This window comes from Phoxinus phoxinus (assembly GCF_949152265.1).
Source record: "Phoxinus phoxinus genome assembly, chromosome: 2".
Classification (NCBI taxonomy): domain Eukaryota; kingdom Metazoa; phylum Chordata; class Actinopteri; order Cypriniformes; family Leuciscidae; genus Phoxinus; species Phoxinus phoxinus.
In genome coordinates this window covers 37445695-37473234 of record NC_136877.1, presented here as the reverse complement: position 1 = coordinate 37473234, position 27540 = coordinate 37445695, and the positions used below count along the sequence as shown (strand labels likewise).

Genomic DNA, 27540 nt, shown 5'->3' with positions numbered 1-27540 from the left:
GTAACAAACCAGGCAAATGTAAACTAACAAGATAACAAATGAGACATGGTAAACTAAAAACACAGGAACTGAACAGGCACAACAAGACAAAAGAAAATCAAAATAGTGAAAACAGAAACAAGGTAATTGTGACAATTTGTACTTTTAAAAATGTATTTATAAAAAAAATGTCCTGCAGTGTGACAAATAAAAAGAAATGCATAAAAACAAATATTACCGTATTATTAACACAGCTAAACTTGAAAGACATTGTGATCACTAATATTTTTTTTTTACTTTTGCATATACATACATTTGAACTTGCAATATTAATGTTGTGGAACCTTCTAAACATGTTATTTGTCACCTCTCCAAGATATATCCAGTAAACTTTAGTCATCAAGTCTAAATGTGTCTCTTATTTATTTGAGTGTAGTGGCTCATCCATGTCTCCTGGGCCTGACCTTGCTAACGTCATTGGGCTGCTGTGTTGCTCTTTAACATTTCAGCTTTAATCCCAGCTGCACTGCTTACATTTCAGACCACAGGGACATTTGATTCATTTACAATGGGGTCCAAACGTCTGAGTGCACTAATGAAAATACCTCTGTTATGCATTTTTATAATGCATTAAAAGCAAGCATATCTGGTGTTCACATACTTACTGTGAAACATTTGATTAGAAATAAAACAGCTTGAGGCTTACATTTTGTCCTTATTATTCATCAACTTTTATTTATTTTACATTTTTCAAAATTCATTACTTTCTTCCAGGGTTAAATATAACAAATGTCTTAATTTTCAGTGACGTTTCAGACTATTATTTGTATCCACTTTTGTCCTTGTTTTACATTATATATTTTTTGGGGGGGTGGGGGGTTAAAAAAAAGTACATTTCCAGTGAAGCTTCAGACTTATATAGGTATATATATATATATATTTTTTTTTTTTTAAATGTTTATAAATAAATATGGTTGTGTATTTGTAATAATTAACAAATGTCCATTTATTTCAACTATAGTTAATCTATAATTAACCGGGATTGATTTCTTTCTGCTTGATCAATGCGAAAGGAGGCGACCTCAGCTTCCACCCCATTGGTCAATGAGCCATCCATCGACGTGGATGACCTGGAGGAGTTCATTCTCAGACCCGCCCCCCAAGGGGTGACTGTGAAATGCAGGATCACACGAGATAAGAAGGGCATGGACAGGGGCATGTACCCCACCTACTACCTCCATCTGGAGAGGGAGGACGGCAAGAAGGTCAGACACACCGAAACACTGATTATTCCCAATTTTTCTAAAGAGTTTTGGCTTATTTGTAATTCATCATTGTTGTGCACCAGCAATCAAGACCTATCAGTGATACTCCAGTCCTCCAATTTGCCCGAAGTGCTTGAAATGATTGATTCTGATGAAAGGAACCAAATTTAGCCCACAGGGATATTTAGCTGTATATGACAATTAACCATAATAATGCTTCCCTCGGCAAATGTTTATCCTAAAAATATCATGGCTAATCGTAAATCACATAAAAACAATGTGTTTTTGTCACATGTGCATCTTATTTACCAAATAGAATACATATGTATATGTATATATATATATATAGACCTATATGTATATATATATATATATATATATATAGGCCTATATGTATGTATATATATATATATATATATATAGGCCTATATATATATATATATAGGCCTATATATATATATATATATATATATATATATACATACATACACGGTATATATATATACACACACACACACCGCTGTATGTGTATTAGTTGTTTATGCCATTCCTCAAAATATGGAAACGCTTTCTCAGAATGTTTATATAAGGTCTCTTTCTCTGATGGATCTTTTTGATGTCCGTTTTGCGCTGATGTTCGGTGCCCAATTAAATTCTGTCACACTCTAGGTTTTCCTTTTAGCCGGGAGGAAGAGAAAGAAGAGCAAAACATCCAATTACCTCATCTCCATCGACCCAACTGACCTATCACGAGGTGGCGAGAGCTTTATTGGCAAACTGAGGTATAGTTAAAGATGATTCATCGTGTCGTGTGATTCATAAGGCAGCCTAACCTAAATCTATGCTGTTCTTGTAGAGATAAGAGAAACGTGTCTCTTTCTAAACATTCGAGAGGGAGCTTTAATGAGTTCATGTGCATGTGTACACTGCTGAACCTATTTAAAACTGTAATCGGGTCCATTGCTGGTGTGCTGGAGTGTCCTCGTTCATATGAGGAGAGAGCATGTCTGAGTCTCAATACGGCACTTTTAAAAACAAACTTACCGTAATATGAAATATGTTTAAATGCATAGTACAAAAATTGCTTCTTTTTTTTTTGATTTGGGGGTGAAATATGGATAGACAGTCTTGGCAGTCTTTGGTAGACTCACCCTTTTTCTGTGACAGGATGCAGTCTTAAATGTAAGAGTTTTTTTTCAATGAGCGCAATGTCATCCCCACAGATCAAACCTTATGGGTACCAAGTTTACAGTATATGACAGCGGTTTGAACCCAGTCAAGACCACCTCCAGCCTAGAGGCAGGGAATCTACGACAGGAGCTTGCAGCGATCTGCTATGTGAGTTTGTGAGCATGGTGTTGGTCAGTGGCCAGCAGAGAGCCAGCACCCAGCCCTAAGGGCACAGTGGCCACTAGACTTAGAGCACGAGCAATGATGAGCCAAGTCTGACCTCTGCTGGTTGGTTTTGTACATGGCAATACCACCGATAAAGGGACAATGTGTTAAAATAATGTATTATTATTTACATTTGATAAATGCCATGTAAACATGGTGGCTAATTTAGATGTGAATGATTGTTTGTCTTCTGTTTTTACAGGAAACTAATGTTTTAGGGTTCAAGGGGCCTCGAAAGATGAGTGTCATTATTCCTGGAATGAACATGGACCATGAAAGAGTCTCCATCAGGCCTCGAAATGTGAGTGCAGGGCTGTTTAGAATGGCTTTGTGTGTATAAATATGAAAAATAAATATGAAACAGAAGTCTTTTAGTCCCTGTCGTGATGGATATCTGAGTGAAACGGCTTCTCGAACAAGACAAATCTAGGGCAGGACTTGATTTTGTCCATCGGGATAATGAAAAAAATACGAATTGTCATTTTTGATTTTGACTTTAATGAGCCAGAATCTCAAAAAGGTAAAGGTAGTTCTCAAAATATGGTGACAATCACTTAATTCTAGTAATGAAAAAGATTTCAATATATTTTGTTCAATTTGCCAGGTGCTTAAAAAATGTATCGTACCTATCTGGCAAAATACTTGTGTGACATGCGTTTGTTTGTTTGTTTGTTTGTTCGTTCGTTCACTCAGCATTAGTACTACATCTAACGAGTGCAAAAAATCTAAACAAAAGTAATTTTGTATAATATGAATAACATAAAAAGAATGTTTTACTGGTGTCATCAATGTGAAATGACTAGCACTATGAAAATACAAAAACCTTTGGAGAGAAGGAGAGGCAGTTCAAATGTGCACATGATAATATCATTGAAGACGTTATTAATTTGCATTTTACTTTACAGTAATATTTACAGTATTTATGTATCATTTATGTTACATGAGCAGTAAAATATTATGTAATGTCTGTTTTGGGCCAGTGCAGAACAATAGTCAGAGGAAACCAATAAACGTTGACCTATATTCTATATACAGATGTTAGTATTAGCAGAATGCTCTAATGGAAAGCTAATCCTCCCCCACATCTGTCTATCGCAGGACCATGAGTCTCTTCTGGCTCGATGGCAGAACAAAAGCACTGAGAGTGTGATAGAGCTCCACAACAAGACGCCTGTGTGGAACGATGACACTCAATCATATGTGCTCAACTTCCATGGCAGAGTCACACAAGCATCTGTCAAAAACTTTCAGATCATTCATGACAATGACCGTGAGTGAAACATAAGCTCATCTGAAAGATAAATTCTACTATATATCTGCATATATATATATACACCACATACTCTAGAGATGGATTTTATTTGTTCTTTACTGCACCGAAGAATAGCAGTTAATTTTTCTGTATTCTCACTCTTTTCTGTATACAGCGGATTACATTGTGATGCAGTTTGGTCGTGTAGCAGAGGATGTCTTCACAATGGATTACAACTACCCCATGTGTGCCCTGCAGGCGTTTGCTATTGCTCTGTCCAGCTTTGACAGCAAGCTAGCCTGTGAGTAGCCGTGTCTCTCTGCCAGCAACAACCACGAAAGAACCCAGCCAGACTGCTTTACAAGCTGAATCACTGAGTCAAGGGCTGCGGTGAACTGCACGGCAGCAGAGTCCCTCTCTCAAGATCCTCCTTTGAAGGCATGAATGCGTATAGAGTTTGTGTCTTTGTGTGAATGTGTGTGAGCAAGGTGTGTGTGTGTGTGTGTGTGTGTGTGTGTGAGCGAGGTTTCTGCTTTCTTCTTAAAAAAAAAAAAGAAGGGCATCACAGTTGGGGGAAAGCACAAAGACTTCACAATTCAGGAGGGTGGAGATTATGAATATGGTGCATTCATTTAAATCGACAGTCAAAAATCTCCTAGTCGCTTTCTTTACTTAACCGACAAGGTAACACTAACATTTTGCTAATGTGAAAATAAGGATCTTTTACAGTAGTACTTTTGTCCCTAAGATTAAAATCAAATGTAATTTTGCCATGGTCATAATTCTAAAAAAAAAAAATGTTCACTAACAGTTTGGATATTTTATTTAATGAACTTTTGTCAAATTATTTTCAAATGTGACATTTCTTCAGTTATACATGTCACGTGTGTCATTTAATGTATCGATTCATGCTTCACGAGGACTCCAAAGCCAGTATGAAGTATGACAGACTAACATATTTATCCACTATTTATGTATTTATAGATTTCCATTCCACCTTCTGCTTGTGTCTTACCCCCATACCCATAATTCACCGTGCTTCAAGCACAAAACTTGACCAGGGCGCCTTCACATCTGAGCTTCTGGTGCGGATTCATTACAATTCAGCTGATGAATGTGTGACACTTCCACAAAATAGATCATTATCAGTTCATGTCCTTCTGCACTTAAACTGCCTCAATTATGCTATTGTAAAGATTCCTAATTTTGTTTGGGAGGTATCCAGCATTAGGTTTACATACATCCAGGGTAAAACAAAAAAACTTTAATTTTCTCATAATATGCAGCATCGCTTAATTTCTCACAGTGTCTGAAATGGTTCAATAAAGGATTCGGCCAACAAAGCGCTCATTACCATATTTGAGTTCCAGCTCCAGAGGCGTCTTCAGCGCGGTGATATAGTGGACTAATGATGGCGTCAGTGTTCGCAGGCAGCCAATTAAGACCCTAGACTTGGATAGATGTCGATTATGCAAATTTGTTTCCAACCTACGAAGGGGTGTGCAGAAAGTAAGATTGGAATTACTGACGACTCATTTCAGGCAGTTCAGAATCGGTTCTTTCTTTTGGGAGACAACAACTCCATTTATCGTGCATTTTAATCTTTGGAACATTGTAGACCTATTACATTTACAAACAGCTATATTACACTCTACATGAAAGGGAATATACGAAAAAGCATAATAGGGGCACTTTAAAACAGTTTATCTACAGTTTTTGAGTGGACATGAGATCCTAAAACAGTTGCAATTAGGGATGCATAACGATTAATCGCAATTAATCGTTTGCAGAATAAAAGTTTTTGTTTACATCATATATGTGTGTGTACTGTGTAAAATAATTATGTATTTATAAATACACACACATGCATGTAAAAAATATTTACATGTTTATGTACATTTTTATATTTAAATATAATTTATTATATATAATTATAAATTATTAAAATATAAATAGATATCTTTCTTAAAATTATACATGCATGTTTGTATATTTATATATACATAATTATTATACACAGTACACACACATATATGACAAAAACTTTTATTCTGCAAACGATTAATTGTTGCAATGTCATTAGAAGCAACCAAAATGAATGGTTCACCAGTAGCTCGAGTGTGAAAGGCCCAAATAGTGGCAGAGGTGTGTAGTAATTGTGTATTTTATGTGAGGGTCAATATCAGGGTAAGTACATTACATTATCATCTCATACTGACCCACTACATCTGTAGGGGAATGTACTGAATGGAGCACTTTATTCAGAGATTAATGGTGGAAAGCTGTAAATATTGTGCCTTTGGACGAGACACTTGTGATGCTTGAAGTTGGTGAGATGATACATTGTTTTCTTCAGCCAGTGTTGTTTATCATGCAGCTACTTATAAGCTTCTGTCGTTGTTCTTGAGAACAACCTGTATATTTGCAGTATACTGGGCTGTACATTTCCAGAAAGATCAGGTTTATTTGCCTGCTTGTGGAGTAGACGATTTGGTAACACTTTACAATAAGGTTCATTAGTTAATGTATTAACTAACATGAACTAACCATGAGAAATACATTTGTTACTGTATTTGTTAATCTTTGTTAACGTTAGTTAATACAAATAAAGCTGTTCATTGTTAGTTCATGTTAGTTCACAGTGCATGAACTAATGTTAACAAGATTTTAATAAAGTATTAGTAAATGTTGAAATTAACATTAACAAAGATGAATAAATGCTGTATACGTGCAGTTCATTATTAGTTAATGTTAACTAATGTAGTTAACTAATGTTAACTAACGAACCTTATTGTAAAGTGTTACCGACGATTTTCCAGAACAGAGAAACTACTTATTTGACACAGTGAGACGAGTATGTTTACATGCACTTAAAAAGTTTGATTTCTGTCGGCCTAAAATGATGATTTGCCATGGAAACACTACAGTCCAATTGAAATTACACTAGTCGGATTTTTGCAAAGTCAGACTAACAGTCCTTGATAACGTGATTGGATTATAACTGTGCATGTAAACATGCTTAGAGACAGTTTGTTCAAGTCATCTATATTAACATTTCCTGCTGCATGAAGATACAGTAGTTGTGAAATATGTGGCTGAACAAAGTGTCTGTGGAATTTACACAACTCAAATCATCATCCTTAATTGTACTATACCTTGTACACTTCTGTCTTTGCTAAACAATGCTTTTTTTACTAGCTCTGCTCCATTACGCATTAGCATGCCTTGCAGTTGATTTTTATCATGCCATTTTTCATTCCAGTTGAATGTCACAACAAAGTCTTGGAAATTGGATAAATCAAGAAATGTTGGTCATTGAGTAAAATATAATAACATTAACGTTGGATGAATGTTTTCAAGAAATGAAATAATCCTAATTTTATTCTCTGCTGAGTGCCCTTTCGAGTTTCTAAAACTTAATTTCACAATGCATTTTAAGTTAAAAATCATCTACTAATATTTAGAATGTTTGTACGTCTATCAATCCAAGATAAAGGCAAGAAATGTGCTGCAAATGGCATACCTTTTTTGTTACTATTCTCTTTGGTCATAAATAATGTTGTGGCTTCAGACATCACATTTTGAAATATATTATCTTTCCCTCCAGAAAAGTATTTTTACTGTTACTTTTTTTTAGATAAGAATATAAAGTGTATATTAAATTCTTTGTCCAAACTGCAAAGAAATATGTGTAAGTTATTAAAGTTTGTTTTTTAACTGCCTTGTGATACCATTCCAGCACTTTCTATACTTTATGTAATGCTCTAACAGTTTTGGGTTTGCTCTAAATGGTTAAAAACACTGAAAATGTGTGTTTTTCTGCTATTTTTTATATGTTTGAAAAAAATCTCACCACTCTTGTGTTAAAAGTGATAACGTATAACTGTTATGTCACACTGTTTTGTAAAATGTGTACATTGGTCAATATACAGTGTTTGTACTCAAGATATGAAAAAAATAAATCTGAATGTGAATTTTCGCATCTCAAATATTTAAGATTAAATCGTTTTATTTGCTGTACTTCAATGCTCATGAAATAATGTCCATACGAGCCATTTTGTTCAAACTTTTTATTGGCAAAGATTTTCTTTGGAAAAAAATAAGTTCTTAAAAGTGTTTGTTATAACATAACATACTCTGAAAAATGTTCTCTAGGTGTTCTTTGAAACATTTTAAATAAACTTTTCATTTTTATTTTACTAGACAAGCCTAAATGAATACAGAGAAACTGAAAAGTAATAGTTCACTTAAAAATAAAATAATTCTGTCATAATTTCCTCACCCTCAAGTTGTTTCAAACCTGTATGAATTTTTTTCTTCTGCAAAAACAAAAAATAAGATATTTTGAAGAATGTTGGTAACCAAACAGTTGATGGACCCCATTGACTTTCATAGTATTTTTTTTCTTCTTACTATGGAAGTCAATGGGGTCCATCAACTGTCTGGTTATAGACATTCTTCAAAATATATTCCAGTGTTTAGCAAAAGAAAGAAAACAACAACTTGTTTGTCAAGTTGAGAGAGTAAATGAAAGAATTTAAATTTTGAAGTGAACTATTCCTATATTAGAGCAAAGTGAGAAAGATTCACAGTAAGGTATGTTTATATAGAGGTCTAGAGGGTAATTAAACGGAACACAACTGTTTTATTTTGACAGACGGGTCACTTCTTCACCTTTTGTTTCTTGTGACGCATTCTAAGAGTCCCAGAGGCTTGATCTTTGGGAGACTCTGACCTATTGGAGATGACGGTTACCTCAGGTTGGTATGATTGTAGGAAGTCAAGGAGGTCTACCTCCGGTTCCTCGGGATCACATTCCACATCATCATTAAATCCCAGGCTCTCAGCTTCCATCAGTGGGTCCTCCTCCTCCTTCTCTTCCGTCTCACCCTGCCTTTCTTCATTATGTTGATCTCCCTCCTCTTCATCACCATTTTCTTCCTCTTCCTCGTCACAGTCTTCCTCACCAGTTTCTTCCTCTTCATTCCCCTCCTCTTCTTCTCTTTCATGTTCTTCTTCCTCCTCTTTCTCATATTTGCAGCCAACAGCTCCACCCTTTGGATAATGGAAAACATGTCTGTGATCACTGAAAGTGATTTGTCGTCTTCTGCTTGGTTTCTGTTTCTCTTCTCCTTCACTTGGGTTCTCTAGTCTGTCATCATCCTCATCAATTCCTTTGGGAAGGCAGGGCTGGTCCTCTCCAACATCTTCCTCATCATCTTCCTCCTCCTCCTCCTCCTCCTCATCATCATCTTCCTCTTCTTCATCTTTGTCGTCCTCTTCTTTTTCTCCTTCATTACTCTCCATGTTCACCTCCTCGTTACTACGTGCATCATCAGCAAGCTCATCCTCCTCTTCTTTCTCCATTCTCTCAGCAAGCTCCTCAGCTGTGGGTATGGCTTGGTCCGGTTCTTCTAGAATAACACTAGGAAATCTGCGCCTGCGGGAGATCATGTCAAACTCTGGGTAGGTCTCATCTGGATATCCTTGGGAAGCAGTGAATAAAATTAGACGCAAAATTCAAGGAACGATCAATTGAAACCGCAGCGGACCCAACATAAAACCTTGAGGTATACCTTCCCAGTCTGCAGTATAGGGCGCCTCCTCAGCCTCCTCCTCCGGCGTGGCTCCCTCTCGCAACTGTCTCTCCTTCATCATTTGAGTGATCTCCTTCAACTGTTTGAGCTTTCTCTCCTCACGCCTCCGTGTGCCCCGGCGTGACCTGAAATCAAAACAAGTCAGAGACTCTAAAACAACTAATAAAAATCACAAATCACAACTACTGCTAAAACACACCCACATCTCAATGACAATCATGAAGCAAAATTGTACTTGATTGGATCTAAAATGTGCAATAAGTATGTTCTGTGAATATACAAACACTTTTAAATATTTACATTTATGCATTTGGTAAATGCTTTTATCCAAAGTGACTTTGCATTCAAGGTATACATTTTAGAAGTAGGCTATGTGCATTCCCTGCTAGCGTTGCTAGCACCAAGCTCTACTGACTGAGCTACAATAAGAAAAATATATAATATTTTCATTTAATTTAAAAGATGGTATCAGCTACAGCTAAAACAGTAGCTGAAGGATAATCACAGATGAATAAGGCTGTATCATGCAGATCAAGTCAGTGCACTGTCAGCTCTTTGATCAAAAAGATGATGGATGGTGGAAGGAGAGAAATATGATCTGTATACCTGGCAGATGGGTGGACAACTTTAGATATTCTCTTTTCTCTGACTTTTTCACTCATTCTGGCCTGCAGCTGCACCAGCTGACAAGTAGCTGTCAGGGAGACAATTGAATGAGGTTTAGAATCATGTTAGATACAGAGATTCACTCAAACGTAGCCGGGACACTCTGCGGTCTGCTTGTGGCAAAAAAACACAAAAAAACAAACTGGGATGCTTGATAATGAGAAATATTTTACACAAACTTTAAATAGCAATTTTCTTTCTTTCTTTCTAGACTCCACAGAATTTTTAGTAAGAATAGTTTGATCATTATACACATGCTTGTACAGGCAGTGAGTGAGTGCTGTGCGGATGCTCTATCAGTTACTCCCTCCACCCTTTGGCATCCATTTTATGAATAGAGCTAAACCTCTTACTACTGATCCAAAAGACATGCAGTTAATTGGTGTTAGGAGCTGCTAGGCTTATAAAACATTACTTCTGATTGCTCGAATAAAAGGGAGAGAACAAAGCTTAGACAGGATCTTAATCTACCTTATCTGGAGTTGCATGTCGTTTAGCTACTGATACGCTGAGAATGCATGTAATGAATAAACAGACATGTGGTTTAAAAAGGGTCACAACTTGACAATATATGGTGCAATTAAGATGATCTAGCATCTTTATTAGATATATAAAGTTGTCCAACTAGAGTTATGTATATGCAAACTCACGCATCTCTTCAAACGTGCATTCTGACTGCAGCATAGGGAATCTGCACTCTTGTTGATGAGGTTTGTCCTTAGAGGTCAGCTGTTGAAAGATCAAGGTAAATGACACTGGTTTTGCTACTCATAACCACGTAAAAAAATAATGGGGAAAAATGTATCATGGTTTTCACAAAAATATTAAGCAGCACAACAGTTTTCAGCACTGATGATAATAAGAATGATTTCTGAAGGATCATGTTACACTGAAGACTGGGGTAATGGCTGATGAAAATTCAGCGTGACCATCACAGAAATAAATTACATATTGATATATTAAAGGTGCAGTATTGGAGAGAGTTGTTTCCCCCGCCTCTTCAGACTCGATGCTCACGCTGGTTGCCAGATTGAGGACAAGCAACAGGAATGAGCGCATGCGACAATGGCTACCAAATGACAATGGTAAGTTGATGAGTTGATTTATTCATGTTTTTTTAAATGCCTCTGGTCACAGAGCTTTTATGGATGCCGAGGCTTTTTTTTAGGTTGCATACAATCTGCGATCTCTGACCCAGTTAAATAGCTTGATTCCATGGCTGCACAATGCTGTGTTTTCCACCTACTGGCAACCCGTGGTGTCAAAATACTACTGGATAAATTGGCAATGGGTGAGATCACACAGACCAAAACAAAAACAAACATTCCGACAAATTTCCGATTACACTACCACTCAAAAGAGCAGAGCGGCACATATGGTAGTGTGTACTGTGTATATTAAAGCACCCGTTAGATCTTTATTCCAGGGGAAGTATTATTACAGGATAGCTGCTGAACACAGCAGATGTCCAAATAGCTTCTGATAAGACTCACCTTGAAGAACAGGTAGATGATATAAAGGAAAATTCCAAAGCCATAGACAGGGATGACCTGGCCCAGCAGATTCGGCTTGCGAACACCCTTGACTCTGGCAATTGCCTCAGGATTGTAATGCTTGATGTAATGAGAGTCAGTGTCCCAGTGATCATGATCTTCAGGGAATGAATGTCTGTGTCGTGAGGGAGGAAAATGCCCTGGCCCAACTTCAAATAAAAAATAAAAAAATGAATATAGTAATTTACAGAGACTGCACTCAAAAAGAGCAATTTCTAGTCAGTGAAACACAATTTACAAAAAAAATCCATGACTGTAGGAACCATGATTAATCAATGTCCTTCCAAGACAAACATTTACCACTGTATCTACAGTAAAAATAAATAAATAAACCGAAATTAAACAAATTGACAAAGATTCTGAAAGCTCCTTATAGGCTAACGCTTTGAATGATCTCATAAAGACATTAAATATTATCATATAATGATTGTCACTATGGTTACCGTGCTAAAGTGTCAAAGATGTCATAAGGAATAAGGATAGATGTGTTGTGGAAATGACATTGGGAAAGTGATCCTCACATTATGAATCCACACACGGGGAGGAGGTTGAGGTTAACGGGACCTGAGCACAGAGATCACAGGGATGGTCAAATCAGCGCTGAAATTACTGAAGCAGTCAATGAGGGGTGAAGGATTATGATCATCATCTTACCATTCGACTGCACTGTTTCTTTCTTCACTCTGGGCAAAAATAATTTGGGTAGGAATAAAGACATGCAGAGGACGATGCAAGAGACGAAGGTGATCTTCTGACATGTTGAAACAGCCATATCGATACGACAGAGGAAAAGGATGATGTAGAACAAATGGTGACAAGCGTCAACATCACACTTCTACGAAATTTCCTGTTGATTCGCTGAAGCGGAAATGACTGAAAACATTAATCCGACATCCGGTTGAGATTAGACTCACGACTCATTAAATCAGCTCGCTCAGTATCATCAATCGCATTCGTGACCTGTTGGTATTAACCTGTTTTATGAGATGATTTAGTCTTTCGCTCTTTATTGTATTTTTTTTTCCTGCTGTCTTTACATGAATAAAAGGGGATCTGTGCGTACAAATATTTCAAAATAAAATTTCACAAATGTAATGTTGTTCGTGTTCTTGTTGTTGTTATACACCTGTTTGTCCGGTAGATGGCAGTACTGTAATGATTTTAGCGCTCATGAGGGCTTATCAAAAGCCTCCTACACATGAGGGAATTCATAGAACCTTTTCCTCCATCTCCCTATGACATACATTCTAGTTTATAATTCAATTAATAATAAATAAAATATTTTTATTTTGTATAAAATTCAAATGTATTTCCTAAAGTTTAACAGAAAACATTAAATGTCACCACATATTATTGTGCTAACAACAATCTACTGATGCATTTCTGCCCCATCATAGGAAAAATCGGATAACCATACAATATCAGCATACAGTAATATCAAAAGTTTTACTGACTTACCCCATATATATATATATATATATATATATATATATATATATATATATATATATATATATATATATATATATATATATATAAATAAATGAATTAGATGTTTTAATAAGATATGCAAAATATTATAAGTATCTAATCCTACCCTAGTTCTTTCTCCCTGCTATGTAGAACCAGTCATGAAAAGGCTACACAGTCATTTCCATTTTTATGTTAATTTCTGTGTTTTTAAAATAATCCGTTCCTGGCGTTCTCTAAGACCTTTGAGCGCATAACATGCTCCACCTTAATGTGAAAATACCTTGTTGATAAGCTAAATAAATATTCATAATTCATTTACATTTTCAATAATTCCTAATTAAAGTTTTGAGTTTTACCACATGCAGCTTTAATGAGCTCGTGGAAAAAGCATTTCCAGTTTTCAAAGGAATAGAGGAAATTGGAAAAGTGGATTGGTCCTTAAGTTTAGCATGAGGATGTAATGTGAGTCTGTGTGTGAGTGTGTGTGTGCTGATATTTCCTGCAGAGCTCAAACTCTTCCTCCAGGCCAGCTCATCTTTTATCTGTTTACTGAGCTGCTCTGTTATCAACGTTTTAACAACCTAATTATTCTTCATTAGGCTCAATTTAAGTACCACAGATGCACTGCCACATAAGTCGCACTGTGTCTGACACCTCACACAAGGCCTGTGCATTATTTTTTCAAAATAAATAAAATGGTTTTGTCTGCTTTTCTACGAAAGTCTTAGTCCTCATATTGTTTATGCTAACAGGAAAATATGCCATTGACTCTTATGAAATGCTTGTGCCCCTTCCTGTCGTGTGAGCAATAGATTCACATACATGGCAATCAACACACCTTCACCAAACAAAATTGCTTTCAGAAATAGCAATCGTTTTCTTTCTCTATATTCATGCAAGTGATTTGTTGTGCAATGTCACCTTACTCAGTGCTGGCGGACCAGGTTCGCATCGAACCCCCTTTCGCTCTCTCTCTCTCTTTCTGGCTTTGTCTAAATCAGTCAATTTATTTCCAAATTGCAAGTTGAGTGCGGGAGCAAGGGCTTCTTTCACTGCTGGGGTGAAATATTAAATCAATGCACACTCCCATATGTCGAGTGGGCTTTAATTTTTTTATTTAATATTGATGGGAATGAAGCTGGCTTTGAGTGTCATGAAGGACATACTGTTGCAAATCCAGGGGCCTTTATATTCATGAAGGAGAGACAGTGATGGTGAGTGAATGTGCTGGATTAATGTGGACCTGAGGAAGCTTGGCGGTGTGGGCCAGGCCTTGAGACGCTGGCCAGTTGTCATCCTTCATTTATTATCATGAGGAGAGCAGGGCCGCAAATATGAGGCTTTGAATAATCTGGAGCGGTTCTGGAACTGATATATTGTCAGATGAATGCTCAAAAGAAGATTAAGAATCTGAGTTAAAATGTTTGCCAGACCTTCGACCGGTCTTCTTATTGTGGAATGGGAAAGCGTGTGGGTGTTTAAGAGTAAAACATAACGGGACAGTACTGCGAACGTGCAGTGCGGACGGTGATGTTCAGTATTATGCGGTGAAGAGAGGAAGCAGATGGGGATCCTGATTAAGGCTGAAACGCAGTGTAAATAGTAATCTGATCTGTAGTGTCGTGCCTGTGGGAAAGCAGCTTGGGTTTTGGCCAGAGAGCGCTGATGTCCTATACCAGCACAAGACGTCACATTACTCGCTGCTGCACCCCTGACTCAGACAGAGGGGGAAGGGTCAAAGGTCAAAATGCACGAATGATTGTTAGCAAGCGTTTTGTACTGTATTTTGAAAACAGTATTTGAATATTGTTGTGTGAATTGTATCCTCCAATGATCATAAAATATAATATAAAATATAATATTATAAAATTAAATTAAATATTTTAAAAGCACTCGAGTAAAGAAGAGATCAGTCCAGTTCATTTATATTATTAGGATGATGTTAAAGGAATGTGGAAATGTGTTCTCATGACAATATTGATTTTATTTAAAATGTTTTTTTTAATACTGTTTGGGGTTGTTAAGTAAAAACAGGAAAAATATATATAGTAAAAACAGTAATATTGTGAAATATTATTACAATTAAAAAAAAAAACTTATATATATTAAAATATTCTTGTGATGGCAAAGCAGAATTCTCAGCATCATTACCTCAGTCTTTAGTGTCACATGACCCTTCAGAAATCATTCTTATGCAAGATTTGGTGCCGACGAAACCTTTTTACAGATTATCACAGTTGAAAACAGTTGTTCTGCTTAATATTTGTGTGGAAATGTAATTTTTCCCAACAGCATTCTTTCATGAATAGAAATTTCAAAAGAACAACATTCCTTTGCAATAGAAACATTTGTAAGATTATAAATGTCTTTACAGTCACTTTTGATTAATTTAATGCTGTACAAAATTAATTATATATATATTTTTTTAAAGGTATAAGACTTCATTTCATTGAAAGAAATTCACTGGAATAAAAATTGTGGCATTGATCTAGCCACGGTCTCCCATTATTGCCCCAGTGGATATTTGCGAGTGCCTGCATACACAAACATTATTCAAGGAGGAAAAGAAATATACTAATTACCACAGGTATGCTGCATTTGCATTGAAATTGCTTTTTATGAAGCCAGTGTCAGTTTTCATTAAACTGCTTAGTGACAAACTACATACAGTACATGGCACAAATGTCAGTCAGTGTATTAAAACAGTGGTGCAAATTCCTCCCAGCAAGGTAATTATGTGCCCGGCCTATCGTTTTAAAGGTAAGCCATAACCGATTGTGTTTTCACACAGGAAACAAGCAATTGATTGGCTTTTTTTGACATCTAGAGTTGTTTGCCAGTGCGCTGCATCTTTGTTGTGGACGCTGTATGTGGTGGAGACAGTGTGGGCAGGCGGAGAGGGCCACTGTGAGGGTGGAGAAGGTGCAGAGGTTCAGCTGATAGAAGCTTTGATCTCAAACAGCAGGGGGGAAATGACATTATTTAAGGTGCCTCACCAGCACGACACTGCAGCACAGCGAGAGATGCGCTGTGAAATTGCAGGTTCAGTTGCACATGGTTGAAATGCCGGACACACACACACTTGTGCATAAACACACAGACAAGCATATTAGCAGAAAAGCCAGCCACAGGCGAGTCGGCATCACAAGCGCACACATGCCTCACTGTGAGGAATGTAAATGCTTCAAATACATGTGGACCCTTCAAGTGTGACAGAGAGCAGTTTGTTTTTACATGGGCTCACTCAGAGTGGATGCCTGGCCATGAATTCAAAGGATTAGGACAGACGAAAGACAGATAATTCAGACTTGAAAAAAGTTTAGACTGGATAGTTTGCCACTGTAATGACAATCATAACATCAGCATAATATATTCATCTAGTAGCCAACAGGTAACAACGACCAACCCCAGGTACATGTATATGAATCCAGGAACTTAAACAAACCAAATGATCTTGCATGGAAATATATTTTCATATCCCATAATTCCCATTATAGGTCTAATGGATAAAATAGGCAAGCAATTGATAGTTTCCCCCGTGTGCTCAGGCCCTTGATCACATAATTTCTGATAGAAATATAATAGCACAAACATCAGCCTAAGTAGGCTATTACAGATTATTTTTTCAAATATATTTGCTGGTTCGTCCTGCTCTTAAATGGAGCAATGTTAAATAAAATGACATAAATTGGTATAGGCTAATAGAGCATCACAGTCCCGCCCACAGCCCGAGAGAGCTCTGGTGCCGGAAGTAAATTTCCCATTCATTTCTCCCATTGACTTTTGGAAAAATCCGTATCTAAAGAGTTTTAGAGCATGTCTGAGGATAACCAGCTATGGCTGAACTCATAAGCATACAACATATCATTTCGAGTAAAAAAACGAAGAGAAAATCCAAAAAAAGGCAAAGGTACAAGACTGTGTACATATTTTCATTTCCGAGCGAAGGAACTACTCATCCCATAAACCACCGCGCCTCACTGAAGTGGACTGAAGCCACAGCCGCAAAAGAGCCTTTTGAGTGAATTTTATATAGTAAATGTGTAGTTAATAGCAGTTCTTTCAGTAATAATCGTGTAAATAAAAATAATAATATATTGTGTGCGTGTGTGAAAGCGGTTAACGATAGCGTTAGCAACATGGTGCAGCTCAGTCATCAACACACGTGTGTTCAGTCAGTGTGTAACGTTAGTTTGTGTGTTTATTTCAAAGCCCTTTATGACACAGGACACTCTGCTGACAGGACAGGTTGAGGTCCATGCTCATTTTCATGATGTTATAGTTCATCCTTAATTGTAACATTTAATGTATTTTCTTAATATCCACAACAAGTGAAAATTAAAAAGTGATGGTCAGCAAACCAGAAAGTGCACAGCGCCACCGGTCTGATGCATGGACCGGTGCATGGTCTGCTCTTGGACCGTCATATTCAGTTTATTAACTTGCCATGAATTATTACACAAATGTTCAGTAAATGCATGAAGAGGTATGCCTAGGCTTAATATTGTTTTGACAGTGGCATCATAAAATGCTTGATATGACTCATACCATATGAAGGCTACAGTAGCCTATCTAAAGTGAACGATAAGTAAGGGATAATGTAAAGGTTGTTATAGCGAATACAACTCGCGAAAGGCTGATTATGAGCCCGAAGCGAAGCCTGAAGGGAGTTGTATTCGCTATAACAACCAACTCGCTATACATTATCCCGCTTATTACATGGCTACCTACCAAATAAATAAATAATTTGACACAAAATATTAATTTAAAAAGGAATGTATTGATTTAAAAACTATTTATATGGCTTCCGCTAAAGAAAACAGTCCGTTCAAGTCTCTACCAGAGAATGTAGACGGGCTCTGGTCTCTACTGTTAGAATCCTGCTTCCATGGCAACGCTCTGACCTTCGCGGGGTTTACACGACATCCACCAATCAGATGCATCACTGTGGGATTGTGGGATTGTTTAGGATTGTGGGTAATGAAGTACTTATCCAAGACATCGCGAATAAAAGGCATTTATCTCAAATCAAGGTTAGTGCCCCATGAACTTTTGGCGTTTATATGAGCATATACAATCGCTTAGTACAGCCGTTGCTGGTTTTAAGTCTACCATGTATGGTTACGTTTTTATGGCTTATACCCCAAATGTCTATGGAGAAATTGTATTGAATTTTTACTTCCGGCACCGGCTGTGGGCGGGACTGTGATGCTCTATAACCAAATAACCGCCAAAAGGTCAAAAGATGATTAAACAAAAAAAACACACACACCACGGTGTGTGCAAAAGGGGGACAGTAATGACAACGCGCAGGCAGACAAGACAGAGCAGGTTACTTTGGAAGTAAGTCTCCGTTTTACCGAAATTCATCTAATAGGGTATATGTCGAACGTCGCATGACGAAACCGGAAACCTGGTCTCATCGCATCCGCTTGTCACAGAAAGTGTTAACAGCCGGATGAACTGACGCCGATATCTATGGAATTTTAAGGTAATCAGCTAACCTACCTATCTCACTTTGTTATTGGCGTTTTATTCTATTTAAATATCTTAACGTTAGAGTGAAGATTCTTTTTTTTTTTACTTTTAAATATCGATCTTCACATGCGAGGGACATTGGTTATGATCATCTTTGCTCGCTCCTTTTAAGTTATCTTGAGTAAAACAGTAAAACAATGCATGAAGCACATACAAAAGACCTGAACCGGAAGCGATGCGTTCTGTTTTCCGGTTTCGTAATGCGACGTTCGACATATACCCTATTTCGACTGTAAACACTGGCGTCACCAAGGCAACGACTGACGCTGTTGTATTTTATTCCAGAGCGGCCTGGCCTTTATCGGCCGTTATCGGCATGCAATTACAAACCGTTCAGTCGGAAACGACGGTGGAAAGCGGCTTTTGGATATGTAGTCTCTGTTTTCAAATTTAGTAAGTTTTATTACGAAATTCAAACAATAACGTTTGGTGGTTTCCCCGCGGAATTTGGCTTATTTTACACTGTTGTCAATGTCACGAGTTTTTGTACACTTGGAACGCGATACTCTGCCGGAAAGAGACTTTTACTGTGGGACACGACCCTCCCAGAACGCGTGGGCTAGTTTTACATGTGCTAGTTTTGATTAGCAATTGGTCGGCTTTTGTTGTGCAGCAGACCCGAGTTCCTCCGTGACAGATCTCTAGTAACGTTACCTCAGTTCAAGCCACACGCGAATGGATCATCTCTTCATCTTCATCTTCATCTTCATCATCTAGTTACAGCAAGTACGAATGAACATCTGAAGGTATGTTATAAGAAACGGTAACGTTACAACTTACTGAAAATGATCATGTCTCATGTAATTGCTCAATCAATGTTTCAACTGAGGAAAGTCGTCAATAAAATAACGTTAGCTTATGTCACAAGATTACATTTACCTCAGTCAGGACCATAGCATTTTAGAAAATAATAATAATAATAATTTGACTTTTACCATTACAAAGTCATTATTATTATTATTATTATTATTATAAAAATGGCTTTATATGCAATAGTAAACGATTTTTAATTTTAACCTTTATGTAATGTAGCCTACCAGCTGATAGTGTTCCCATAGTTTACAGCATTAGTTGAGAAAGATTTCCCCCCTGAAAATATTGAAATAAAAAATGTATTGATTTTGAATCAAATTTAATGGAGATCGGAATAGACTTGTGAAATGTATGTCAATACCCAGCCCCAGCCCAGCAAAAAAAAAAAACAAAAAAAAACAGTACCAGTTGTTGTACCATGTAAACATTGTAACAGGTTGTCAGTAAACTGAATGGAATTATGTTCAGTTACCAAATGTTTTTACAATCCCAATACACTTCTTGTGATACAATTATTATAAATGATATGATACAATTACATTAGGCTATTAATTAAATAAAAGGAATAGTTCATTCACAAATAAATATTATTACCTATAGACCTATTATTATTTCATTTGTAATTCTGTTTTCCAATTTCTATTCTACTCACAGAAAGGTTTTAACAGTAAAAAAATGCATATTGTTTGATGAAAGACCTTTTAAAAAAAAGATTACAGGTGAAATACTGACATTTGAGTCTGCTCTTCTGACAAAGCTATCATATAGGTTCAGTATTGGATGGTCAGTATGAATTATCATTGTATGTTGACAATTTCACATTTTAATTTTTGGCTGAATGTTTGTGAGAGATAATTTATGCTGTAAACACAACATCCCAAACAAATGATAGGAAAGTGAACAGTGTTTGTTGCACAAGCTCTGTCCTGAGGATCCTTTTCTGACTGAGCAACTAGAGGCAGTTTTAATGTGCAATATAAATCAAGAACGTGAGTCACTCTGTCTTGAACATATGGCTTTATATAAGATACTCACTTTATGGCTTTCTGATGTAAAAGCTCTATTCCTGCATGCACACTGTTTGATGTTTAATTAATAAATAGAACAGGACATGATTGCTTTGGCATTAAAAGTTTACAACGTACATAGAAAGTGAATTTATGCATGAATCAGATGAGTGTGTGATTCACATACTAAACATACTGAACAAGCAAATGTATTTAAACCATAAAAGTAAAATAATCACATTTTGTTTTTGTTTAAACTAGAGGTCACGATTCTTCCATGAATCTGAATAGACATCTGAACAAAATAACATAAAAACAATGAATAATAATAACATTTTTTAAATTTAATTTAATTGTTGCCACCTTTTGGTGGAATGATACAACCTTTATTTTCAGTGTCAAATACTTTAAAAAGGTGATGTAGTACTAGTACTCTATTTTGCTCGCTACCCTATATCAGTGTTATCTGAACTATAGACTTTTAGTACTTCTGTGGTAATTTGAATTGTTGTAATAGAGAAATAATGATACGGTGTGGTTGAAAAGACTGTTTGTGAAGCTGTTTCATACATTAAAACTGCTGTCAGCGGCAGCACCAATGCAGATTTGAATGTTCGCTGTGATCGTACGTACTTGTCAAAAGTTTAATAGACATAGCCAAATCATTGTCATTTAGGAATAAGATCACGTGGGTGGTTGAATCGAGATCGAGATCTTTTTAACGATTAATCGTGCAGCACTATATGGTGTGGTTCAGTTCACACACCTCAGGAGAGCTGATTTGCTTCAGTACCTGATGGATCTCAGTCATCCGAGCCCTTATTTTGAAAGTGACAGAACAGAAAATCATCGGTGTGTACCTCGTGTACGGCAGGCACCTTGAATGGCCTTAACCAGCTTTAATAGGTGATAATGATTAGTGCTTCACAAAAAAGAGGGAACGAAATAACGGATAAAAAAGAGAGAGAAAGAAGGAGAGAGCGCTTCTTCATGCAATTATTAACAAGTTAACTTTGTAGTGGAGACACTTTATCCCCGAGGACAAACAACCCAAATGTTTGCAAAATATAATTAAGCCGAGGCATCTTTAAATGTCATTGCAGCCTGTGCCATGTTTCAAATTGTTCTGCATCAACAGAATTTAACGAGATGGCGAAGGAATCCATTCCCTGCAAGCATGTGATAAGCCACACATACAGTGGAGCACTTTCATTGATTGCCAAAATAAAGCATTTTGTATGCAAATGGGGGAATGGAGTGGGTAAGCTGATTCAGCCTCATGGACACCAAATAATGGCCTTTACAATTAATACTCTCGCATGCTATCCATTGAAACTTTCATCTCCCGTTTAATGGCTCTGAAACATTTACACATGCCCCATCCACCCCCACCCCCCCAAAAAAAAGAAGAAAAGAAAAAATGGTGTGTTGTTCCAATGGATTAATATGAAAGCCAACAAATAAATAAAGTCCAAACACCCTGTGCCTCCACATGAGCCCCCCTCCGATTCTTGGCCCGTTCCTGCTTTTTTTTTGTTGCTGTGTTTCAGGCACATTTTGGATTAACTGATAATCTTTGAACATGAAGGAAGGTCTGGGATCCCCCAGGGGCATGTGCTGGGGAGAGTGAGCTTGACAGGGGGATTGGGGCTGATGTGGCATTGTTTGAATGTAATGTGCTTGTTTTTGTACTTGTAAACACGCTTCTCTTTGTTTTAGTAATGCCACCCCCTTCCTGTGTAGATTTTTCTGCTGGAGCAGCACAGGTTTGTACACACGGAGGCGTGATGGGCTAACAGGGATATTTTATAGCAAGACCTGATCAGATTGCCTGAGAGGAAAGCCTAAAGCTAGCAGACAATAGAAGTCGAAGTAGAGCATCAGGCAATCTTCTGTCCTCCATTAAATGAGAGGCTACTGATGATATCATTAATAACATATAGTGTCATGCTACTATGTTCTGTTTAATGTGATACCATGGTACTTTCATTTTTAGAAGCATTGTACTACCTGATATAAACCATGATACTTGAACACGGTGATTATTCAATATAAAATATGGGGCCTTTTGTAAAATTCAGCAGTGGTCCTCTCAAGGGCTTTTCATTCATAATTAAAAATCACCAGTTTGTTGATTGGTTATATTAAAGTGCTTTATGATGTACAGAGTGTAAATCTTTCAGATGAGTTGAGTGTATATGAAGAGATAACAGATGAGTAATTTTGTGAGAGCCCGGTTTATATAATGTAACAAAGTTCAAAGAAGAAGGAGGTGGAACCGGCGAACAGTAAACGTAAACTTTAATAATAAAATAAACAACACAACGAAAGTAAAGCAGCAGTCCCTCACAGACGACTGCCGTATAAACTAAACTAAAACAACAGCATAAAGTCCAGGCCTGGTCCTCTCTACTCCTTCACTGTCGTCACTCACACATTTTATCCTTCTGGAGCTCCTCCATGGGACTCGAGGCCGGTGTGGTGCGCAGGCGACACTCATTACAGTGATTAGTTCACATACAAAAAAATGTTTGCTGATAATTTACTCACCCCGATGTCATCCAAGATGTTCATGTCTTTCTTTCTTCAGTCGAAAATAAATTTAGGTTTTTGAGGAAAACATTCCAGGATTTTTCCAGGACTTCAATGGCAACCATCTATCCCAATTTTCAAAAGAAGGTTCAAATGTCCGTCTCAATGCAGCTTCAAAGTCTCTACACGACCCCAGTCGAGAAATAAGGGTCTTATCTAGCGAAACGATAGGTCATTTAAAAAAAATAATATATATATATATATATTAGGGCCGGGACTCGATTAAAAAAATTAATCTAATTAATTAGAGGCTTTGTAATTAATTAATCGAAATTAATCGCATTTTAATCGCATATAAATATTTGACCTGAGAACAGTGAGAAGTAATTTTTTTCACATGGATTTTTAGTATACCATTGAATAATGACTGAATACATAAGCTTAAGCAACAAAATATTGTTTATTTTTGTTTAACCAAGTCCAGCAGACCAGTGCTATTTTTGCCATTAAGTGTAGCAATAGCCGTTCCGAATTCCTTGTTGCACAGCTTGCACACAACCATGCTCTATAGGTTGTAAATAGTTTTTTCTTTGACACTGGTGGCTCATCCGATTTTGTTGTGTTATCCTCCTCGTCCGTCTCGGTCTCTCCCCCAATTTCACACAATAGATGTAAATAGAACGTTTTTTAAAGCTAGCTAGCAACTGCTCACGCTGTTTAGTCCTGGATGTGTGTTGATGCGCGCGCGACCGACCGACCGACCGACAGAGCAGGCAGTTGCTAGGCGATAAGTTGAGCTTCCAATCAAATAAAAGTAAACGCCTGGCATTGGCCAATCCACTGTTTTACCCGTTTACGGACACAGGATTGGATGTACACAACCATGAAGAAAACAAAGTAACAGTAGACAGAAACGGTTTATAATATACATTTTCCGGGACTGTCGCTCAAAAAAGAGAACAATCCCTGGAAAACCGGGACGGGTGGCAACGCTAGAAGTTATCGTTTAAATACTGTCTATGGAAGTTGTGAACGCTAGTTGGTGCTCCAGTATAATCGGTCCGCCTAAACTCATCCAGTGAGAAACGTTCCGCGGTGCAAAAATAAGTGCGATTGAAATGCGTTAAAAATGTTTAACGTGTTATTTTTTGTGTAATTAATTAATCTTAATTGACGCGTTAAAGTCCCGGCCCTAATATATATACTTTTTAACCACAATTGTTTGTCTTGTGCTGGTCTGCGACACGCCACGTATTAAGTCATCTCGTTGGAAAGGTCACGAAAAAAAAGAATAAAAATAAATTAAAACAAAGATGTCGGACGATTTTGAAGTTGGATGAGAAAATGAGATGGAGTTTTTCGCCCTTCCCTACTTTTTTGAACCGGAGTAGACAGACAAGTAACTTGGATAGATGACGTGAACGTGACCTTTCCAACGTGATTACGTAATGCGTGGCGTGTCGCAGACCAGCACAAGATGAACAATTGTGGTTAAAAAGTATATATATTTAATATTTTTTATTTATTTTTAGAAAATGACCTATCGGTTCGCTAGATAAGACCCTTATTTCTCGACTGGGATCGTGTAGAGACTTTGAGACGGACATTTGAACCTTCTTTTGAACATTGGGATAGATGGTTGCCATTGAAGTCCATTCGGTGTAGAAAAATCCTGGAATGTTTTCCTCAAAAACCTAAATTTCTTTTGGACTGAAGAAAGAAAGACATGGATATCTTGGATGACATCGGGGTGAGTAAATTATCAGCAAACATTTTTTTGAAAGTGAACTAATCCTTTAACACTCTCAGCCCTGCCTTGCTTGCCACATATATTATAAAAAAAACATTAAGGACTTGTCATTTTTGTTGTTTTTGTATCTTTTGTGTTACTATTTGTACTTTTGTTTGCTCACACAGATGGAGATTTGTGTGATAAAGCTTTTAGATCCAGTCGGGTTGAGCTCTGTGCATGACCTAAAAGCTTAACATTTTAAAAAGCATTAAAGGTATTGTGGGGTTAATTAAGATTTGATGCATGAACTTTGTGCTTTGATTGGATATAATACGTGTTAATTATGATGAGATTTAATAGACTGACTAAACCCAGACCTATCTGCCGGCGATTTGATTTCACCCTGTAGCTCAGGCTGGAAACCTGTAAATTTTTCTATCCTGCTTCCGTTACAAATCTGCGGGGACCAATCACAAACTGGCTTATCCATCTGGCGCGCTATTAGCGGGTTTAACACGATGACGATAGAGAAGCGACAAATCCAATTCCTTTTAACCTCTCGACGATGCTCAATAGCTTCTTGCTACAGAGTCATTTTAACTACACGTATTATATGCTCGTTGATCTTGTGCAGTAGAAAATACAGAGCAGACTCCCCAGACTAATGTTTCATCTTAAAAGATTGAGCTTGGTCTGGTGATAGCCATTAGCCAGACTAGAGATTTGCCAGTGTAATGGAAGTTGACATATTTTATATTTATTTTATTATTGCTGAAGTTATTATTTACAGCTATTGCAAGTAAAGAAAATAGAAATGGGGCTTGACTATGTTGAATTGTCCTAAGACTGTCCTTCCCAAATGACCAGTCACACATTTTAGTAAACATGGATGTAAAATTGTCAATCTCTGACTGTGAACACACTTCCATTCAAAAGTTTATGCTTACCAAAGCTGCATTTATTTGATCAAAATGCAGTAAAAACAGTAATATTACAATTATTACAATTTAAAATAACTTTTCTATTTTAATATATTTTAAAATGTAATTTAATCCTGTGATGAAAAAGCTTACTTTTCTGCAGCATTACTCCAATCTTCACTGTACACGTGTACACATTCATATGCAATTTTGTGTAAATTGAGTAAAGAAATTAAGAACATTTTTGCAACAAGATTGTTTGACGAATAAAAAGTCCAAAAGGACAGTATTGATTTGAAACATAAATCATTGTAACATGCTGTTACTTAGCCTACTGACCACAAAAGTTTGAATTGTAGTCTAGGATTTATATATATTTTTTACTTAAAGCAGCACTAGGTTACTTTTCTTTTTTTTGCTCTCGGGGTCCCCCTACAGTTGGGAAACAGTATTGTCCTCTACTACTGTCGTAAACTCTGTCATACATGCACGTCCATTTGTTGACAACCATGATAGCCCTGAACACTGTAGGAGTTCACATGCAGGTGTTCTGCTTGTGTCGCGTGTGAAATGTCTTCATCCAGGTACAGTGGCATATATTTCAGCATGTCATATGAATATAATTTCATGGGTTTTATTTTTTTTCAAACGACAAATGATCGTGATGCTCACGTTTACAAGCCAGCGTCATTATAGTAGCCTAGTCTATTGGTTACCGTTTTACTGAATCTATATGATACTTCAATGCAATGTTTGAGTGGTAGATAATAACCATATATCGACAATATTATAATATCAAGCTACCATAGATGAATCTGTAAATTTTACAAATCGATTTATTATAGCTTGAGGCAAGACAAATAAACAAATATCACAGACATGTTAGGTATCCTAAAATATTATTTTGTGCATCTTATATATTTACTTGAAAGAATGTAGCCCCTACCAAACTTGTACACGCCCTTTAGACATAGGCTTTCATTTGATATTTGAAAGTCCGCATCGGTCGAGCATAGGAAGTGTGAAAAACCGGGACACAGATTATTATTATTTTTTGTGGTCTGAGTCTGAGTTGTAGGTTGTAAATAGTATTTTCTTTGACACTGGTGGCTCATCCGACTTTGTTGTGTTATCCTCATAGACAGTGGTTATCCTCCTCTTCCGTCTCTCTCCCCATTTCACACAATAGATGTAAATAGACATATTTTAAAAACCTATCTAGCAACTAAACTCACACTGTATCATCTTGGATGTGTGTTGATGCGCGCGCGCGACCGACCGACAGCACAGGCAGTTGCTAGGCGATAAGTTGAGCTTCCAATCAAATAAAAGTAAACGCCTGGCATTTGCCAATCCACTGTTTTACCCGTTTTTACCATGTTTTTTACCCGTTTACGGACACAGGATTGAATGTAAGTTACTGTACACAACTATGAAGAAAACACAGTAACAGTCGACGGAAACGGTTTAATTTGAAACCAGGAAATTCTACTTTAGAAGTACATTTTCACAAAAAAACGGGACAATTCGTGTCCCGGGAAAGAATATGAATTTTCTGGGACTGTCGCTCAAAAAAGAGAATAATCCCTGGAAAACATCGGGCACCCCTCCTCCTCCTTCAGCTCACGCCAGCGAGGAAACGCTGGCCCAATGTTGATCCTCGTTCTGCCTTTAATGCGATCACTTTCTCGTTTCCTCTTTTTGCTTTCCTCCGACAAAACCTTTGCTTTCTTGCTTTTCTGTGCTGCTTCGGCCATGACTATAACATTTGGCAAACAAACGCTAGTTTGGCTCGCACGTCCGATTTTAAGGAAGTGG

At 37.1% G+C, this 27540-nt stretch overlaps 2 protein-coding genes and 1 long non-coding RNA gene across 8 annotated transcripts in view; 2 read left to right on the top strand and 1 right to left on the bottom strand.

Moving 5' to 3' along the window:
• Positions 1 to 4743, top strand: part of tub (TUB bipartite transcription factor) — an 88130-nt gene extending 83387 nt beyond the window's left edge. For 5 of the 6 annotated variants that reach the window (XM_079605322.1, XM_079605321.1, XM_079605323.1 and 2 more), the window contains 6 exons: positions 1053 to 1244; positions 1914 to 2026; positions 2468 to 2582; positions 2842 to 2940; positions 3738 to 3909; positions 4067 to 4677. In XM_079605322.1, the coding sequence (XP_079461448.1) occupies positions 1053 to 1244; positions 1914 to 2026; positions 2468 to 2582; positions 2842 to 2940; positions 3738 to 3909; positions 4067 to 4200 (825 nt within the window). In that variant the 3' untranslated portion in view covers positions 4201 to 4677. Of the gene's footprint in view, positions 1 to 1052; positions 1245 to 1913; positions 2027 to 2467; positions 2583 to 2841; positions 2941 to 3737; positions 3910 to 4066 lie in introns of all 6 variants that reach the window. The other variant, XM_079605319.1, reaches the window with a different exon arrangement.
• A 3206-nt stretch (positions 4744 to 7949) lies between these two features.
• On the bottom strand, positions 7950 to 12590 carry ric3a (RIC3 acetylcholine receptor chaperone a). Its single transcript, XM_079605155.1, has 6 exons — positions 12362 to 12590; positions 11648 to 11856; positions 10805 to 10883; positions 10095 to 10182; positions 9468 to 9613; positions 7950 to 9377 (listed from the first exon to the last, which is right to left on the bottom strand). The coding sequence occupies exons 1-6, from the start codon at positions 12477 to 12479 to the stop codon at positions 8554 to 8556; spliced, it is 1464 nt and encodes a 487-aa protein (XP_079461281.1). The 5' UTR covers positions 12480 to 12590; the 3' UTR covers positions 7950 to 8553.
• A 6413-nt stretch (positions 12591 to 19003) lies between these two features.
• Positions 19004 to 27540, top strand: part of LOC306988470 — a 148961-nt gene continuing 140424 nt past the window's right edge. The window contains exon 1 of the long non-coding RNA XR_013795409.1: positions 19004 to 19464. This is a non-coding gene — a long non-coding RNA (uncharacterized lncRNA). The remainder of the gene's footprint in view (positions 19465 to 27540) is intronic.